We start from the raw sequence: 21,498 nt of genomic DNA on the forward strand, positions 1-21,498 counted from the left end.
CATTTTTTAAGGTCACACACTAGAACAAAAATGGCGGATATTTTTATTCTGGGCGCCTCCACTATTCTTGTTCTCGTAATCACGCACCTGTTTATAAAGATTATTAAAGTTAAGTACACTTTCTGGGGATTTCCGGAGTCTATTTACGACAAACACTGGCTGCTGGGACACCTACCACATGTAAGTATGCTATAATCGTGTACATGGAAGTCAGCACTTAATGTATTTGTGGTCCCTCATTGTTTCCTCCCTGTAGCATTTAACTTCGTAGTTATTGCGTGCAGATCAAGTTCTGATAAAATAACTTTTTCAACTGGTAGGTGAGATATTTACATTTAGAAAATAAATTCCTACAGGAAAATGATTTTTCCAATAGAAAAAACAATTTTCCTATAGGATATTTGTAATATCCTACCGGAATAAAAGAAATTCCCATAGGAATTTTAATTCTGATAGGATTTGAACAAAACTCCTATATGATTTTAAAATCCGACAAGAAAAAACCTTTTTTTTTTTTTTTTATAGAAAAACTACCTGTCTAAATCAATTCCTGTAGGAAATACTTTTTTCCTGTAGGAATTATAATTCCTATAGGATTTTTAGAAAATCCTATAGGAATTTTATTATTTCCTGTAGAAAAATTATTTCTCCTGGAGAAATTATATTTTTTTATGGGACATTAATTTCTAAAGGTAGATATCGCACCTGTCAGGTAAGACACGTACACTAAAAACAGACGTGGTGATATACTCTCTTGGCAAATTGGTACATGTATCTATGAATTTTTACGAAACTGCATTTTAATTAAGCGGGCGCAAAAATGATAGCTTGGCACTGGCATTGTTACGTACATGTATCCAGCACAGTGTTCTAAACATTCTTCAGTAGCCTAGCTAACACAGGTGCGGTGTTTTTTTCATATTATGCTGTGGTTCTTTCATATGAAGATGGTGCTTTATTATATGAAGATTGTGCTTTATCATATGAAGGTGGTGCTTTATATATCATATTATGCTGTGGTTCTTTCATATGAAGGTGGTGCTTTATTATATGAAGGTGGTGTTTTATTATATGAAGATGGTGCTTTATTATTTGAAGGTGGTGCTTTACTATATGAAGATGGTGCTTTATTTTATGAAGGTGGTGCTTTATTATATTATGATGTGGTTATTTCATGTGAAGAGGGTGCTTTATTATACATGTATGAAGATGGTGCTTTATTATATGAAGATGGTGCTTTTTTTAAAGATCATAAAATAATGCACCATCTTCACATAAAAACGCACTATTTTCATATAATAAAGCACTATCTTCATATAATAAAGTACCATCTTCATATAATAAAGCACAATCTTCACATGAAATAGCTACATAAGGCAGCTATGACGTTCCATAGAAACCTATTTGAACTTGAATTTGGGGCTCTCGAGTGTATACAATTAAGCATTCAATGCTTATATTGATATTTTCGAACTGATGTCTATTCGAATGAAATATTATGTATCGCCGCTAAAAAGGCATTATTAGCGCTATTAATCAGAGATATGAAACATAAATGGAACAGCCATATTTAAAACGTGTTATTTAGTTAGCTTCCATGACAAAAAAATAGTGCCTGAAACTTTTTGGAGAAAACACCCTTTTTTTTTTTTATTAAGGAGTAGATATACATTAATGATCGTTTTTTAAATGGAAATATCAAATTTGTTAGGTATGTGACTATAAATCTAATCATGCAAGAAAAAAAGGAAATTATCAAAATCATGAAAATCCTAAATCGTGCATGGAACGGGGGGTCGTTTAATTCCTCCAATATTCGGAAAACAACAAAAAATTGCAAAAATGCTATTTGATGCATGTAGTAGTTTCAGTATAACATTAACTTATTTCATAATACTGACAGTTCATATCACATGCCTATCATTTCTTTGAAAGGAATACTTCGTTTTTGTACTGTTTACCGACAACTTTACAATTACAGCGCCTTTGAACTTATGTGTGCATATAGCATATAATCCCGATCCCGATTCAGATAAACGTGTGCTTGCCTGGTTCCCTGAGCTACCCATTACGCACAGGAACAAGGCTAACTCATGCGCAGGCTGAATTTTCCCCATAGCATCCGGTTTAACCTCGCTTATATATTTTCTGCGTGGACCTCAGGGTCCATGCAATAATCATTTTATGACTGACTGAAATATTGACTTGAGTCTGAAATTACTCAGTGATCCTGAGGCCCGGATAGGGCAAGGGACCATTATAGCTAGCATTTACCACGATCATGTGAGCCAAGTAGAAAATTAATCTTAACAAATGGACCGACAAACACATTTCCACCTGGAGTTTAGTAATATTCAATTCGAGTTTTAAGAGAGAAATGGGTTGATGTTGATGCCTCTTGTCATAAGTTTAGTTATATTTTAAATTTTAGATAAGACATCAAGGCTTCCTCGGTCAACATTTCTTGGACAAAATTATAGAATGGACAGAGAAATATCCGACCATGTTTCTGTTGTGGATAGGACCTGCAACTGCTAGGGTGGTACTAAATCATCCTGATAGTCTCAAACAGATACTGAGAACGGCAGGTAATGGAGTGTGTGTGGGGGGGGGGGGGGGGGAGGGGGTGGGGGTGTGTGGTAGGTGGTGGGTGCATGCGTTATTACCATTAAACATGTACGGATAGTTAGAACGACGGATATAAAGACCAATATAAATCACATTGTCGATTTGTAAACAACAGAGGTGTTTTTTATGTTTTTTATGATGCAAATATCCTACATAGTTGACAGCCTCGGGGATTCCTTGACTGTATATGGTCATATTTAATTTCAGATCCAAAACCAGTTGGATACGGCCAGGCGTACAGACATGGAATTCCATGGTTAGGAGAGGGACTCCTGATTGCGGGGGGTGCCAAATGGAAGCGCTCCAGACGTCTGCTTACTCCAGCCTTCCATTTTGACATCCTGAAACCTTACGTGAAAGTCTACAAGACCTGTGCTGATCAACTAGTGGTATAACGTTTACGAATGTCTATAATTTCAAAGTCACAGAAAAATATTGTTCACTTAGATATATAATAGTTTTAGACATCCTAGAAACGTCTAAATTCTTCTATTATTTGATTGCTTTGAATGCCTTTTAGAAAAACATTCAAACGTTCGCTGACCGGAAGGAGAGCGCTGAAGTGTTTGGATTGGTCAGCGGCTGTACACTGGACATCATTCTGCAGTGCGCGTTCTCCTACGAGACAGACTGCCAGAACCTCCTTAGGTCTGGAATTCGTCCCACAGATTTTTTTAGAAGACTAGCATTGTCATTTAAAAGCTTTCGGTTACTGTTTGAGTTACATGTACGGCTATAAAGTGAATTTGTTTTCTGCAGGAACGACAACCGATACGTTACCACTGTGTATGAAATAGCCACAGAATGGACACGTAGAAACACGTGAGTAAAACTCTTTTCCTACACTATAATCAGTAAATGAAAATAGTACATCCCTCTCACCTATCCTTGTAAAATATATAAAATTTAGGTAACGAATAGAAAATATATTCATTATTGCAACTTTTGACACGCAATTGACATAAATCGAAAATTGGTGATTTTTGGGACAGTTAACTGCGTTTCGCATGTAATCTAGCTGTTTCATAACGAGTAAGAAATTTGCTATCTAGACGCTATACATTAGAAACATGTAAGGGTTTCGATATCAACATAGAGATAGGAAATGGGATATATTTAAATCATTTAAAAGTGATATAGATAGATTTTGCATGAAAAAATTAACGTAATACATGTATATGAACGTGATAGTGATAAATTTTGTATGAAAAAAAAATAACGTACAATATTTGTGCATAAACCAAATTGTGGCTCTGTTTCAGCTGTCCGTGGCTTTATTCGGACTTATTCTATTTCAATACGAAAATGGGGAAACAATTCAAAAGTCATTGTGATTATGTACACACCGTAGCAGATGACATTATTGCAAAGAGACGGAGAGCTCTGGTCAGGTTTTTGGTGGTCTTTTTTTCTAAATGTGTTAAAAATAAAATGATAAACGTTAGTGGATTCAAGAAAACCAACTCTCATATCTTATGAAGTAAATTAAATTTGTTGTAGGAAGACGCAGATTTGTCTGAAAGGAAATACCTGGACTTTCTGGACATTTTGTTAACAGCCAAAGATGGGGATGGGCAAGGAATGTCCATAGAGGATATTCGAAGTGAGGTGGATACCTTTTTGTTTGAAGGTGAACTTAAGTTTCATGAAGTATTTTACAATACATTACTATACTCTGTCCCGAGTTTTTGCTTCCACCACTTTTAATTAGCTTCATATTTTGATGATAATAATAAATATCTTTGTGCTCAAACTGCAGCCCAGATTATAACGTTTAATCAAAGTACTGAAGAACTGACGGGAGTTGAATTTATCGATTGTTATTTATTTTAGAATCAACGATATATTATTTTGCATGGCAAGTAGTTTCCTATATGTATTTAAATTATGCACATTTTTAAAAATATGAATTATTCTCCGACAAGAATTTCGCAAAAAAACCCATATGAATCATGTTGTGTAATATTCAAAGAATTAATTCCATCAAACTACGTATCAGTAATGAAAAAGTATGAATCCAAGCAATACTAGTATTGAACTCTAGTCTCGTTCAACCAGACGCTCGGCTGTCTCCGTTAATCTACGCTGCTTGTCGGAGATTTACGGATATATTGAACTCTGGCATAGGAATACATACAATATACGACTACAAAAAATATCTAAATTGTTCGTACCATTTAAAATTTGACTACTTACAAGGCATCTATAAATAAGTTTCCTTGAAAAACAATGTTCTAGAATACATTACATCGAATTTATCGATTATTTTCAAGGACTAAATGTTATCAGCGATGTTAGTTTGTGCTTAGATCCAAACACTGTTTCATTTTCAATTTGCCCGAGTAACTGCATAGGAGAGTTGATTTTAAATCAACTCCCCAAAATTGCGCGAGATGTCCAGAGTACTTCTGAATGGAAAAAAGATGAAAACAATTCCCATTATAAATCTCCGTAAAAAAATGTTTTCGTTCCTGTAAACTTTAATGAGTGAAAAGGGATGATTTTTTAATAAAGATATCTTGGATGTTTTCCATTTCATCGATTTTAACAGTACATGTACTTCTTTTACAGGTATGTGTATTTGTATTAAAATCACATAAAAGTGAAGGAAGTAATAAATTGGGACATACTTTTTTTTTAGTGCAAACACACGTCAAAAGTTGATGAACACGATTTTTATAAAAAAAAATGTCATGGAAAGGTTTTGTTTGATAATGTCTATATTTTCTCATTGCATATATAGGTCATGATACTACAGCAAGCGCCATCTCGTGGATTCTGTACTCATTGGCTGAACATCCTGAACATCAGATGAAATGTCAGGAGGAAATCGACAGAGTGGTCAGTGAAACAGAGTCTGGAGAGCTTGAGTGGTATGATTGAACTTAATATTCTTACAGATTATTACTGAAATATTAGACGTATCCTTTTACGTTATTGTGTATTATTCATCTTGTTCTGATTCAAGGAACGACCTTGATAGACTGGAGTATCTCACACAATGTATCAAAGAAGGAATGCGTCTCCACTCACCTGTACCAGGGATCTTAAGAGAAAATCAAGCTCCAATTAAGGTCGATAACCACGTTATACCAACTGGAAGTTGTTTAACAATTTCAATTTATTGTCTGCATCACAATCCCACTGTGTGGGGACAAGACCATATGGATTTCAGACCCGAAAGGTTCTCCAAAGAAAATGTACGGAAGATGGACCCCTTTGCATATTGTCCTTTTTCTGCGGGACCGAGGTATAATTATTACGGCGTTTTGCTCCATTTGACGCACAACATAATGATTGAATTTTCCTATTTAATATGTACTCGCTACTTTATGATGTGAAATTACATACAAACGTAGCTATCAGTTTAATTCAAAGTTAAATTGTTTCTCATAAGCTTGAATTCTTTCCGGAACATAAAGTTAGAAAAATGTTGCCCCAAGTGTGATTCAAAGAATTAAATAACTCAGTGTGATTAAATGGAAAATACATTGTAAATTTAACATTTTCAAAATGTAATTTGATCAAAATATTCAATATAAAATTCTTAGAAAGTAAATTACCGGTATGTAAGGGCTCAAGTAGGTTTCCAACTCGCTGTCAGATCAGTAGCTGACATATTGGTATAACTTTTTGATATCCAAAAGTATAAAAGAAACACGAGATGTTTGTGAAACACTTATGCCCCCCTCCCTTGGAAACATCCACAAAGAAAATGAACGTAAACTTCAAATAACTGGAATTTTTCTACGTCCAAGGGCTATAACTCTGTCGAAAATTGCTCTATCATACCCACAATCAAACTTGAACTAGATATTATCATGATAAACCTGTATACCATATTTCATTTCAATATGTTCATCCTCTGTGAAGAAAATGAGCGGAAACTGCAAAAATCTAGAATTTTTCTTGTCCAAAGGCCATAATTCTGTCGGAAATTGCTCGATCGTACCCAATATCGAACTTGACCTAGATATTATCATGATAAACCTGTACACCAAATTTTATTTCAATATGTTCATCCTCTGCGAAGAAAATGAGCGGAAACTGCAAAAATCTAGAATTTTTCTTGTCCAAGGGCTATAACTATGTCGAAAATTGCTTGATAGTACCCAATATCGAACTTGACCTAGATATTATCATGATAAACCTGAACACCATATTTCATTTCAATATGTTCATCCTCTGCGAAGAAAATGAGCGGAAACTGTAAAAAAAAAAACCTAGAATTTTTCTTCGTCCAAGGGCCATAACTCTGTCGGAAATTGCTCGATCGTACCCAATATCGAACTTGACCTAGATATTATCATGATAAACCTGTACACCAAATTTCATTTCAATATGTTCATCCTCTGCGAAGAAAATGAACGGAAACTGCCGGTGGACCGACCGACAGACCGACCGACAGACAGCAACAAAGCAATATGCCCTCCCTTCTTCAAAGGGGGGCATAAAAATATGCAGGAGACTATATTAACTATTGTTTTTGAAAGAAAGTATGTAACACTATGGATGTGTCTTAAACCTCCTAAGAAAAAAAATTTAAAATGAAAGAGTAAAAGAACAATTCAAAATGAGCAATCTACTGGGAGAAGGCGTGTCTAATGCAGTCTGTTTGTTTCTTTTTTTTTCTTATCCAGGAATTGTATAGGACAGAACTTTGCAATGGCTGAAGAGAAGATGGTATTGGCGACGCTTTTACAAAGGTAATCTCTGTTATGAAAGCTGGGTGTTTGTGGTCTTGGGTAGATTTTATTGATCATCTTTAAAGACAACTTTGTATACAGAAAATCACTCAAAGTTTAAAACTTTTAAAAATTTTTTTAATGAGTTTGATACAGCCAATTCATATTAAAAAACTTTAGGTAAATCTGATATTAGGTATTTGTTGACACCCCCCCCCCCGCGCCTTAAATGTCCGATAGATTATTTGATATGCATGACTGTAGTAGTGCAGTTATTTATTTTAACAATAAAATGCTGTCTTTGGTGATCCCTTCGGGATATGAAGGTAGCGACATTGCAGAAAAAATACATAATCCGCGTTAGCGGGTTATTAAACTTTTTTCTGCTATGATCGCTACCTTTATGACCCGCATGAATCATCAAAGAAAGCATTATATTGTTCATATTAGCATCTTTCTTTTAACAAATTAATAAATTGGTTATGAAAAGTTAGTAAAATTTACAAATGTACACAACTACTTTTAATGTACACAAGTACGTTAATTGAGAGAAACGGCCTAATCGTCTGCTGTAAGACCATCATGATTGTTACGTGCAGTCCGTGATTTTTCCTAGGTCGCGGTAGGTTTCGACAAATCATTTAACAGGGCGTGTCAATTTCAGTCCTGTCAGTATCTTGTCAGTTAGCCGCTGGAGATTTCGACCAGTCAATAAATGGGGCGTGTAGATTTTTGTCTGGCTGTTTCTATAGTGCTATGAATTTACTAAAAGTTTCCGTTAGAAATAGAGGAATTAATAATTCATTTGGTAGATGTAAATATATATCTATGTATCTATATATCATTTAGATTTACCTTTTCTGTCGACAAAACACACATGGTCGAGAAACTGCTGGCGGCGGTCATGAGAGCAAGGAACGGGATCAAGTTGTTCGCTTCTCCCAGATAATTAACGCTGTTTTAAAACTATGTTTCCTAAATCTGAAAAGTCTTAATTCACATTGCATAAGTTACAAAAGCATTTATGGTACATGATTGTATACGTTTCACAAGTTTTTATATTAAAACTTAATAAAGCTGCATTTGTTTTATGTGAGTCAGACAGCAACAATTGATGTTTCACAGAGGGACGGGAAAAACCGTTACTCCCTACCTTATTTTAGTTCATGCTTAACACCAAGAGGACTCTGATTGTAGATTCTCATCTTGCATTATCGGATGGTTTTGTCTCGATCTTCACGATACGTCCATGATCATGTAACTCTATTTTTAGGGAAATACGCTTTTGAGTTAGAAAACAGTTTATCAGAAAGTCACTTTAAAAGCCGGAAATGTCAAACCAACGCCTGAGGCGTCATGGAACACCTTAAACCTCTTATTGGTAAAAAAAAAAGGACAATGTAAAATACAGCCCGAGCTGTTCATTGATAAAATAATATATTTGGGAATATAATTATGTTTTTATTTTGGGTATACTTAATCTTTGATATATGTATTCTGATAAAACAATCACATGGGAGATTTACAACAGTATTTAAGGTAGGGTTCACTATTTATATTAAATTATCAAAGACTTATAGCGCCGTCTCAAATTTAAAGCCTTTAAAATACACGTGCGTATTTTGGTACACAATTAATGTCTCCTTCAGCTGCTAAATATATTTTTTTTGAAAATCTATCTGTATAGAAAGAAAAAAATTTACGCTCATTTTAAACTTTAAAAAAAAATTAAAAGTCCACTGGGCCTTCCCCATCATACATGTGCATATTTATTTTTTGATATCATTTCAAGAAAAAGTTGTCCGAACGACATGTAAACAATTTGTGTTCGCCAAAACGGAAGTTCCGTTTTATGTAGTAAGTTATAGCGGTATTTGAATACATATTGATAGCCAATGGAATTAGAGTTTTGGAAATGTCGTGCTCGATGAGTCTTCTTAGAATTTTGTAATTCAATTTATAGACTACGTTCTTCTCGAGGTTATTGTAAATTTTCTTTAAAATTTCCATATTAACAGTTAGGCTTGTGAGAATGATGAATTTTTGTTTTCTTTGCAACTGTTGCGAACGTTGCATGTTTCCATAGTTCTTAGTCACACACCATTGCGTTTTTTTATCTATGGGTTTTCCTGGGTGACGAGGACAGCAGAGTTGTGTTTGAGTAAATAAGTTCTTCTACTCTCTTTTCTGTGACAACGAAATAAGACCTAGCCTCCTACGACAGTGCCTCATCAATTGTATATTGTAGATATGTATGTTGCTGAGAAGTTTCAATAAGTGAAGCACAGAGTGGAGACAGATATTGCTTATTGTTGTAAACTCGCTTAACCTTCATATCTAACTTGTCTGTACCATGCATGTCACATGACATAGATTTTGGTAAGCGTATTCGACGTGGCATTTTGTGTCATTAAGAGGGCAGGATGGAAGTGGTCATTTTGAGACTCTTTGCACCTCGCGACAAAGAAGAGCCCTGTATAGAAATAAAGAAAAATGTTCAAATTAGGTTGAGATCTAAATATTAAATGTGATGTTTTTGTTTACCAAATGATGTACGTGTAAATGCATTTAAAATCATATTTAAATCTGATAGATAATTTGCTGTTGTTCCGGCCTTCTTTATCTTGTTAATACATTGTTGACATTTGTCCATCCATTCTTTTCTTTTTATTCCTTAACCCTTTAACTACCAGAGATTTAAGAATTTTTATTAAAAACTGACAACTAATTTTCAGGTCAATTTTTTTTATGTTTTCTAGCTACTTTTACATAATATAACATATATATATATATATATATATTCTGAAAGATAAAATGTTAAGGTATCAAATTATGCAAAGTTACATGATGTCTCCGTTGCCATAGCAACTAAAGACGTGCTTAAATAGAAACGAAGGCTATTTTTCTCACTTGTGTCCAAATAATATATTCAAATTGCAAAATGTTAATAAGGTAGGAAATTTTAATTATACCCTGTTTACACGAGTCAGTTTTGACTTTAACTAAGACAACTTCAATCTGGTACATATGTAATACTTTAATTCGAACACCTCCCCCCTCCCCCCTCCCCCCCTCCCCAAAAAAAAGATTAGGGAGTTACTTGTAAATCAACTGGTCCGCCTGTTTGTCTGTGCAATCGTGTCTGGCCAATATATTTCTTATCAAGAATCACTGGAAGTTCATACTTCACACAAATATTGTTATGACAAAAATATGTGACATGACCTTTGACTCAAGGTCATTTGGTCACAAACCAAAAACGACATTTACTGTTACAGGGTATACAAATCATCTTTAATGCGTTCATCATTGCAATAAAAAATTGCGTTAAAGAGGTGTGAGATGCATGTGAAGAGTAGGGGGTCCTCCATATATGAGATGTTCATTCTGGATACAGTCGAGCCCAAGTGCCTTCCTGCGTTTAAGTTCTTTGATAACCTTGGTTATTTCGTTACCGGTAACTTCACCTCATGTAATTTTCGTAGGGTTTTATGTCTTGAGTTTTCCTGAATAAACACGTATGTGTTTTCTGTGGATTTGTAAAATTCGGAATCAAAGTTTAAGCTTTAGGTTGGGTTAGAAATTTGTTCAAATACTCAGCAAAACAGCTTGCATTTTCATCCGGGTTATCCACGAGTCTTCCATCAATTTCGATTTCCGGATAGAATTTTGTGTTTCTGGGTCGCTGACGTTTAACAAGCTTCAAAAAAACCGCACATCACACTCAGAAGCTTGATCAATATCGTGGAATACCGATGCCATGTATCTGTCGTGTTCAGCATTAAGTTCATTGATGGAATTCGCGATAAGCTTTTTTTGCGTGGACCCTGAGGTCCACGCAGAAAATATATAAGCGAGGTTAAACCGGATGCTATGGGGAAAATTCAGCCTGCGCATGAGCTAGCCTGGTTCCTGTGCGTAATGGGTAGCTCAGGGAACCAGGCAAGCACACGTTTATCTGAATCGGGATCGGGATTCCGTGCCATATGCACACATAAGTTCAAAGGCGCTGTAATTGTAAAGTTGTCGGTAAACAGTACAGAAACAATGTATTCCTTTTAAAACAATGATTGGCATGTGATATGAACTATCAGTATTTGAAATAAGTTAATGTTATGCCGAAACTATAACATGCATCAAATAACATAATTTGCAATGTTTTGTTGTTTTCCGAATACACAAGTAACTTAACTTTACTTTTATAGTAGGCGAGGCTAGAGAACTTCCCGATTAAATTTTTTAAGCATTTAAGTATGGTTAAATAATTATGTCACTGTGTAAAAGTTTAAATATCAAGAAAAATGCATCATATGAATATGAAATTTGTAATTTACACAAAGCTGTCACTGCATAGTTAACAAAGTAGTGCGAATCGTAATGTGTGCGAAAATAGTAGAATTCACCAAATGCCTGATACTATACATGCAAACTTCATTCATAGATAGATCATAATTATTTTAGAAGAAAGAATCCTTTAAATTCTAAGAGAAAAAGTCTGGGCTATACATACATGTATACGTAATACAACGTACAAATTGAGTGATTAAAAGCAGAGGGCTAGAGTCGGTGGAATCTCTGATAATCTTAAGGCTTTCACGTTTTCCTTGGAAACACATGCAAATGGTCCACGTATTGTAGTCCTTTTTTAAAGGACAGCAACTTGTATAGTTCTTGTAGGAGTCGTGTACTATGCCTCCGGGACGATCTTCGCCTAACCAGATATTTCGTATGTGGTGCTCTCAGTCGTGAAGGTGTTAGACTTCAGGTGTCCACTCGGGTCTTTAGTGAGGTTTAAATTTTGCTACAGGGATAAAAAAGGATGCAGCAGTGTATAAAATATGACACAATTCTTTACAAAAATTATCAAGATCTACAACAGAACTTTTTTTTTGATGGACAGAGTATCCTCTTTTGGTTATTTTGTTGCCTTTTACTGTTAATAAATTTGAATTTAAAAAAAAATGTTAGCTATCTTCATATCTTCATTTCTTTTAAAAATTCCGTTTAGAGTATTGGCATATTATTGACAGTGTACTTGAGAGTATTCGGGACAAAATGGATACCATAGGAAATAAAAAAATAAATACGACCAATGATCTACTTCTGGATCTGGTCAACGTTTGTGATGACTGTGTTTCGAAAAAATGTGTAAAATCTGTTAGTACATATAGAAACAATATGTACATTACTATCAATTGGAAAGCAAAAAATATTCAACAAGAAATTAATGAACTTGTATTGTAAAAAAAGAGGCGATTGCAATCAAGCAATTAATAAAAACAGATTGGAGTAAAGCAAAGATCAAAAGGAAGTAATTGTACTAGAATCAAATGGACATTGCCTCCGATGCAGAACAGTATCAGAAATTGCTAGGCGAAGACATGCCAATCCTGTCATCATCACGTGAGATCGTCTGTCCAGTGTGATACAGCAGAGTGGGACTTTTCTATCTTACACCGTGTATAACTACGCTGCTATGGTATGTACACAAGCGTCGTATGCTGTAAGGAAATGATTAAATGACGAAATGTGCAAATCTAATAGTCATTATTTTGCTAAACTGACTACACTTAATCATTTGTTCATTGAAAAACATGTCGTATGCTCTCCTCTTTACTTGCACTATTTATAGCGCGCAGAGGGATAAACCGAATGTAAATATTTGAATGTCAAAAGAGAAAGTCGCCAGACATCGTTTTGTATGAAAAAATGACAATAACAAACTGTTAAACATCTCAAAATTAAATAAACGAAATACAAATTCAAAGCAGAGCAACAAGAACCTCTAAAAAGATAGAGGTAGGATCAGGTGCCATGGAGGAGTGACCATCCTCCGGTCACACCCGCCGTGTGCTCTTTGTCGTAATCGGGGGAAAAACGGATTATGGTCTAACAATTAGTATGAAAAACGTCAGTCAGCATGCGACTTAGTGGAAGATTGTATTTATTTGTAAAATAATGCAAGAAAAATAATCATTCAATACACACTCATACTGGACAGTGAAATTCCACCTCGGGGCCAATATTCACGTTCTAGGACTCGGCAAAGCCTTGTCCTCGCAGTGGAATTTTACTATCCAACATTCATTATAACGTATATTTAGTTTGGATCAATATCAATTAGATCTGAGAGTTTCACGAAAATCGGCTGCGCCATTTCCGAGAAATCGCCTGCACAAATTTTGGAAGGAAAAAAATAATAACTAGAGCAAAGCTCGTTGCAAAGCAACGAGTAGGTCTTCCGTTAATGTCGGAAGTAAAGCTGGAAGTTCTTGTAAGAAGCAGAGCTCTTAAACCAACAACAAGAGTAACTAAAATAACAAGATGAAAAAAATCGAATTATTCCCGGTACGACTTAACAAAACCCGAATGATTTTAAGTACGAAGAATATCCAAAAATCAGATGAAGAAAAAAAACATCCGAGCAAACATGACCGTACAGCGAATGAAGGGAGAAACAAAACATTTGCGCAAAAGTTCCTAAAATAGGCAAAATAAGGGAATTAAGATTGATGAGCAAATAAGCAACGAACTTAAGAAACGGTAGAAAACTTGATATGATGTTAAACATGTGGAAAACGGATTGTGGGAAGGGAGAAAAGCGACCACAGGATTGAATTCGAAGGAGAAACAAGAAAATTTGGCAGTTGGATAGTGTCATAAAATACGGCAACAGTATAGTGAAAGATAAAAAAATCAGAATAAACTTTAAGAAACCTTATCAAAGAGACTAGCGCGAAATAGACCTAGTGTTGCTGAAGTTGTCAACATTCCACCCACGCCAACAGAAACCAGTTAGGAACATTATGAAATTTTAAAGCTGCATAAAATCATTTGGTCGCCATATAAGTTTCGATCGCTCCTCAACTGCCTCTGGGGTTTATATACCGCAGGCCAAGAAAGTTATGGTCGCTTGCTTTCCGATCGAGGCATTCAGGTTGCACAGACTCCTTAAAGCATGAATTGCACATTGTCATAATTTTTTTTGTAAAAAATAATAACGAAAACTACAATCAATAAAACAAAAAAATATATTTATTCTTTAAAAGAATGTCCAATGGTTCCTTGTTATTTTGCACAGATAGTGATGCCTTACTTCGCATGCACATCGAACACGTGTGTCGTTTAAACAGAGTGCATAACGTCTGCATCTCTCAGAAGACCCCAGCGGCACTACATCCAACACAGTATACAAATGATGGTAATTCCAAGAAAGTAACAACGTAACATCGTTTCCATCAGTTTCTACAAAAACTCTCCATTTCCCATTTTCACAAAATCCATGCGGTCATTGACATTGCTCGATCTGCCACAGTTTGTGGTTTGCGTATGTGCGATATTATTACATACACGGGAAAACGTTCTACAATTATCGAGGAATTTTGAAATACGTGTGCTTGGATTTCAGTCTGTCTAGTTTCATATTTTATTGGATATTCCTTACCAGTGCAGTGGATATCATTTTTGTTCTATACGCGTTCTACAAGTCTTTTCGTTGTATGTAAAGTGCTCGGGTGAATAAAATACACGAATGCGGTAAAGCATTAATAGTGCTATCGGCCTTATATAGGGAGTGTGTAGCGATGAGCAGAACAATAGAAACTAATATGGCAGTAGTCGGAGATAAAAGGGAAATAATACGTATTCATGAATTTGTGTCAGCTTTGACATTGATACCACAAGGGAATACATATAACAAGTATAACAGAGAACAACACAACGTACCACAATATACGGGTTATGAAAGAGTAAACAAAGGAAGACTTCTGGGTACTTATTGAACAACAGCAGCAGCAACAATAACAGACATGTAAGGCCAAACTATTTATCAGGGAATACATAATGGGGAAACGCTACAACCTTGGCAGAGAAATAAAATACAATTAAAGGGATTTGGTCACGATTTGAGCCCAAATTTAAAAATGTTATTTTCCCAATTTTTAGACGGTGGCATATATGCCACCGTATAATATCGTCGCTCGAGTAGCTCATTTGTATGCATGATGGCACCCCTAGCGGCAGAAATGTGCGGAGGTGATAATCAAGTTTACGCAGAAGTTGATATATCAGAATGGTAGAGATATAATACTATACAACTTTCATAACCTGAAAGTAAACAAAATTTCTAAGTTATTTGATAAATGGTAAAGGTTTGCACAAAAAGACTTGAAAGTAAATGCTTATGAATATTCATGAAGTTAACGATGCTAAGCGAGTCGGGTTAGGTATTCAACCAGAGCTGTATTACATCCTTATAAATATTGCGCGTAGAAAAGTAGTTCAAAGTATATCGTAGTGTTTTTGTTGAATTTACAAGTCTATATTTGTTTTCAGATATCTCAAACAGTTATTGTTATAAATATTGATAAGCAGGTATAAAATATCTTTGCATCTTACATTTCCTAATAAATGAAAATAATGCGTAAGAATATATCCTGACATTCGACATTTTCACAAAGAAGAAGTCAGCCCAGAGGTCAGAAAACAACAACATAAACAAAGCCACGTGGAGAAAGAGAAGCGAATCAGAGGTGAATAATTTGTTTTCTTTTGAATATATATAGGCAATATCCTGTTATTAGCATCGTGATGCTGATAATTTTTGACGTTATTTTACGTAACGTCAGAAGCGTTAAAATTATCAATGAATACTCTTTATACCTTTTTTAAACATCAGGATGATGCATCTGTGTAGAATATTACAAAACATAATATCACTTATGTGCATTCCAGTACTTCATCGCAAATACACTAAATATTCATACTTTGGCGAGAATGTTTCGTCTCTCTATATATACTCCTGTTATTGACATCGCGATGCTAATAACAGGAGTATATATAGAGAGCGAGAATAATTTGTCCCTCTATCTATTCACTCTTAAATGGCTGGAAATTATTAGCATCGCGATGCCAATAACAGGAGTATATATAGAGAGACGATGTTAAGAAATCATTATAAAAACTCCGTGAAGGGAAGTATTCCCGGGAAAGAGGGTTTCTTTGGGGGGTCCATCAGAAAAAAACTGGGGCTTGGTTTGTTTGGGGGGATGTCACTATTAAAGTGTTCAGTTCATCCGAAATAAAGCTTGAAATTATTAGCATCGCGATGCTAATAACAGGAGTATATATAGAGAGTGAGAATGATATCTATTCAATCTTAAATGGCTGGAAATTATTAGCATCGCGATGCGAATAACAGGAGTATATATAGAGAGACGATGTTAAGAAATCATTATAAAAACTCCGCGAAGGGAAGTATTCCCGGGAAAGAGGGTTTCTTTGGGGGGTCCATCAGAAAAAAAACTGGGGCTTGGTTTGTTTGGGGGGATGTCACTATTAAAGTGTTCAGTTCATCCGAAATAAAGCTGGAAATTATTAGCATCGCGATGCTAATAACAGGAGTATATATAGAGAGAGCGAGAATGATTCGTCCGTCTATATACCGGTATTCACTCTGAAATGGCTGGAAATTATTAGCATCGCGATGCCAATAACAGGAGTATATATAGAGAGACGATGTTAAGAAATCATTATAAAAACTCCGCGAAGGGAAGTATTCCCGGGAAAGAGGGTTTCTTTGGGGGGTCCATCAGAAAAAAACCTGGGGCTTGTTTTTTTGGGGGGATGTCACTATTACAGAGTGTTCAGTTCATCCGAAATGGCTGGAAATTATTAGCATCGCGATGCCAATAACAGGAGTATATATAGAGAGAGCGATAATAATCGTCTGTCTAGTAATTGTCCCGTTATCGACATCCCTGTGTAATGACAATGCATTTAAAGTCCGTGCATTTAAACTTCGTCCAAAATTCACGCATTCTTCTACGGAATAAAGAGCAAGAATGTAAATTATTTACTCACAAACCCATCATTATCAATATAAATTATGAAATTTCTTGACATATTATTCAACGGAATAAATGGTATACATTACATACAAGAAACAACTTCGCATTTGAACTTTATTCCGTAACAAAGTTGATTTTAATTATAAAACCCAAATGCCATTTTCCTTCATGATATAAGCATTATAGATTGAAATGGACTCGATATCCGACCTTTACAGTTTATTCCGTAATGAAATACTTTTAAAATACAACTTTGGTGCCTGATTCTTCATCGTAATATGACATGGATTAACATATATCTCAATATATTTTACATTTATTCCGTAGTAGATCATTACAAAACAAAATGTTACTGTTGTTACACTTTAAATACCGTTATGTACAATACAGAGAAACACACAAATGTATACATTTTAATAGATTCAACAAATAATAACGTGAACTTTATACTTTCCCTCTTATAAGATAAGTATTATAAAAGTATTACAATTGGGCCTACAATTGACGTTAATAACGTCAACAACGTCAAGAATTATCAGCATCGCGATGCTAATAACAGGATAATGCCTATATATATAGGTATCTATTGTTTATTATCCTCGTCTGATAGTCATGTAGAGTAGGATTCAGACTACTGATGTTTTTTTACTATCAATCGGCCATATTGGATTTTTTTCTCTGAATAGATTTCTTGTCTATTTTGATAAAGCCTAGTATATGTAAAGAGATCGACGTGTGGACAGACCAGCTAATATGTTTTACGGTGCGACCGTTGGGGCGAGCGCAGCATTTGATCAAACAATGAATTATGATAAATCAATAAAAATAAAAGTATCAAAGTAACGTAAATGAATTTGAATGCAAAATAAAATATAAACATGCCTATTTTTTCTTGTAAATTTTCATAATTCATAATTTATAAGATTGTTTATTTATTTAAATAGAATTTATCTCAGTTTTTACAATGGTGTTGAATAATAACGAGTTTAACATAATGTTTATTGCAGTTTATTTCCTCTTTTCTTGCAGCAGACATTTTTCTTAAACTTACATATATAAAATTGACTTATCATAAAGTCCCCCCCCCCCCCCCCGTTTAAAAAAAAATATAATTTACGTATTAAAAAAATTGCTGATCATATAAGAAAATCGGTTTTGGACCCCCCCCCCCCCGGGAGGATGTAATAAATGTGAAAATAAAGATACCATTGAGCAGTTAAAGAGCTAAATGCATACTACGCACTCACCATTCCTCACCCGGATTAGAATTTCCCTGATTTTGAGAACTTATTTTTCATTTTACTTGTAAATATTTTTTGAATGATGCTGCCGCGCCCCCTTTTAAAAAACGTTCCTGGAAATTAATTACTGTAAATATATAGTGAATAAAATAAATGTGAGCATTCATCCAAATGAGAGCAAGTTACAACTGTTTCCTATTTAAAAAAAAAAAAAGATGTCCCCATTCTTTAGCTTTGCAAGATTTTGAGAAGATTTTGGTATTTATATTCCAGCAGATTTACAATAACTACTTAGAGTAATTTCCCCTTATTGTGACGTCAAAGTTGACGTCGGTCAAGTGCCGTCTGTCTCTTTGAAAAAACCCTGAAAAAAAACCTAAGTGAAATATACTGTTTTGTTTACTTAAATAGCATGATATTCATTAAATTACACAATTTATCTGTTTCTCAAAAGTTTTACTTTGATTCTCGCGAGAAGGAATCAAGTCTAGTGAGATCGTCCGACATTGATAAATTGCATTGTGGGTCGAAATTTACTGACTCCGAAAAATTCTGTGGGATCAATGTGCAAGAAATCTATTGTGACGTCACTCGAAGGAACGACAACTCTGTTAGTCTTATGTAATGGAATTATTTTATTTACAATGCATGATGTACGTAGTCTTTTATCTTGTTCTCGTGAGAGTGTGAAATGGGAAACCATATTTACAGGGAATTACTGGGACGATTAAAACAAGGCATTACTGGTCCGATTTACTGACGCCAAAAAAATCCGTTGAATGAATGTGCAACTAGTCCGAATTTTCTATTCACACACGCCTTGCCGGTAGAGCTCGCTTCGCGCCGGCGCTGCGCGCCGGCGAGCTGCGCTCGCTATTATAAAAGATTCGATTTGTTTATTCATGATTTTATATTTTCGTTGTTGTTGATAGTCATGAGTTGATCATCATCTAGGGCGTACAAGCTTACTCACGCTATCTGTCGACCATATTGGTATCGGGTTCGTTCGCCATAGTATACTCTGTAATTTGTTTTGGAAACTTCATTAACTTTTCATTTGATATTACGTGTATATCATTAATTTCAAATAAATAAATCATAAAAATTTATTGAAAAAAATTATTGGTGCTAAAATGTTTTGTAATTGATTATTAAAATTAAGACTATCTTGATTCTTGAGAAGAAAATCAGAACTTTTTGAACAATTGTTCAATGTATATATATGTTGGTAAACTTGAGATTTTGAGAACAATATGAGAACTTATTGAGAAAATTGACATCAACTTATCAATTTGAAAACAAAATGAGAAACTTTGATTGAGACAAACATGAGAATTTGAGAACAAAATGAGAAACTTCATAGAGAAAAATGAGATCATTCTGAGACTTCCTTTGAGCACAAACTGGCACTAACTTCAGAATATAAGTACAGAATGAGAAACTTGCTGACATTATCATAATTTGAGAACAATATGAGCAACTTACTTCAAGCAAAATGTGAATTGGAACGAATATGAATGAAGATTTATGAGCATATAAAGAACTGAATACATATATTGATTGAAATTAGAACTTCAGAAGGTTATCATTTGAACAAAAACAAGATTTTTGTGTACAGACAGTACATATACAATAGCATTTGGATTTGATAAAGTTGTGTGAGAGTTAGATTGAGAATCTTAGTAGAAGAGACACTACTTTATGTATTTCATGCATAACACATCTCTAGTGCGACAATTTGACAATCAAAACTAATTAATACATGTATGCACTTTCATTGTATTGAACGTAAAATACTAACTGAAAGAAGCTGTTTTAATTGATACTCGTAGACTTCAAAAGTTTAGTTGATTTAGAATTTCAAAGTAGAAATACATATATTATGAGCTACAATGAGTGTCCAAAAAAATATGTTTAATTAATTATAGTTTCAAGCCAGAGTATTTAGATAACTTGATATTTCAGTTCTTAAAATATGGCCGAACAACAAAATTTAAGTGTGGAAAGACAACAACTAACTGTACAAGCAGATCATTCTCAATGTGCGGAAATCTTCCCAATCAGTTCAAGGGGAAAACAATGTGTGACAAACAGTTTTATGTTTCTATTATTTTGTCATTTTTACGAAAACGCATCTTTCACAAAACATGATCTACATTCAGTTTTGGAGACTGGAGATGTTTTGTATCATTTAATCATTAAATCAAACTCATTTTTATTAGCTTCTGAACTACCAAATCACATTGAATTTAGAAATAAATATATTTCATCATTTGTCAGACAGAGTTATTTTGGCAACATGGCACAAACTGTGGGAGAAGAGGTTGGTTTTTCATTAGAAAACAGTTTGAATATGTCATTTGCAAAATATGATGCGTGTATTCTGATTTTTCATTCAGCAGCAATAGCTTTGAAACAAAGAGGTGACAGATTTTTTGTGTTTGATGCTCATAATAGAGGAAATGATGGGCTTTGCGACCCTGATGGAAAGTGTACTATGACAATACACAACTGTTTTCAAGCTCTTTGCAATTTTCTACGACATCTGTGTATGTCTTTGTCTTGCATTAGTTTGGATAATGTGCAGTATGAAATCAATGCCTTCTGTTTTAAGACTCTTTCCAACAAACCAAGAAAACCTGTAACACGCATTTGCAGTGAAAGTGACTTGTCATTAGGAGTAAATAGAACACAGTCGAGGAAACGATGTTGGTCAGAACATAATGAGAATAGAAATCCTAAATGTCAAGATCATTCATTAAGAAAAAAAGGGAAAACTGAAAAAATGGATAATGATGTTTGGAATAAGAGAGGAACCCAAAATGTTGTTATTGAAAACTATGTTGATAGTTTAAATTTACCAGAAGTTGGGGAAATAAGTAGCAATTCAGATTGCCAGATTGAAAATGATGTTTCAAGTTGTTCTAATGTGACCCCTTTAAGGGAAGGACTTGAACAAACTGAGGAAATTGCAGTAATGAATTTTAAACAATTAGTAAAGGAAGGTCCATTATTTGTTTGCTCTTGCTGTACACAAACTTGGTTTAGGGATGGTGTTTCTAAGGCTCAGTTTCTGTATACATTAGATATAGCACA

General features: G+C 34.5%; 2 protein-coding genes across 3 annotated transcripts in view; one reads left to right on the forward strand and one right to left on the reverse strand.

Moving 5' to 3' along the window:
- Positions 1-8,387, forward strand: LOC128188674 (ultra-long-chain fatty acid omega-hydroxylase-like). Of its 2 annotated transcripts, none has more exons than XM_052859877.1 (11): positions 1-180; positions 2,432-2,588; positions 2,836-3,017; positions 3,149-3,276; positions 3,388-3,450; positions 3,891-4,014; positions 4,129-4,231; positions 5,372-5,501; positions 5,597-5,878; positions 7,269-7,334; positions 8,163-8,387. In XM_052859877.1, the coding sequence occupies exons 1-11, from the start codon at positions 31-33 to the stop codon at positions 8,260-8,262; spliced, it is 1,485 nt and encodes a 494-aa protein (XP_052715837.1). In that variant the 5' UTR covers positions 1-30; the 3' UTR covers positions 8,263-8,387. The 2 variants fall into 2 exon arrangements, with proteins under 2 accessions (XP_052715837.1, XP_052715836.1); XM_052859876.1 differs by having other exon boundaries at positions 2-180; positions 4,129-4,258.
- Positions 8,388-11,686: 3,299 nt separating this feature from the next.
- The window catches only part of LOC128188683 (adhesion G-protein coupled receptor D1-like), a 31,135-nt gene continuing 21,323 nt past the window's right edge, over positions 11,687-21,498 (reverse strand). Inside the window, exon 12 of the mRNA XM_052859889.1 lies at positions 11,687-12,114. Within this exon, the coding sequence (XP_052715849.1) occupies positions 12,105-12,114 (10 nt within the window). The 3' untranslated portion in view covers positions 11,687-12,104. The remainder of the gene's footprint in view (positions 12,115-21,498) is intronic.

Source organism: Crassostrea angulata, chromosome 6, assembly GCF_025612915.1.
Source record: "Crassostrea angulata isolate pt1a10 chromosome 6, ASM2561291v2, whole genome shotgun sequence".
In the NCBI taxonomy this organism is placed as follows: Eukaryota; Metazoa; Mollusca; class Bivalvia; order Ostreida; family Ostreidae; genus Magallana; species Magallana angulata.

Bases quoted from the DNA above. Each gene is read 5' to 3' on its own strand.
- LOC128188674 (XM_052859876.1), top strand. From the start codon at position 31: ATGGCGGATATTTTTATTCTGGGCGCCTCCACTATTCTTGTTCTCGTA. The intron at 5,502-5,596 runs GTATGATTGAAC...TTCTGATTCAAG, and splicing joins GAGTCTGGAGAGCTTGAGTG to GAACGACCTTGATAGACTGG. The intron at 5,879-7,268 runs GTATAATTATTA...TTTCTTATCCAG, and splicing joins CCTTTTTCTGCGGGACCGAG to GAATTGTATAGGACAGAACT.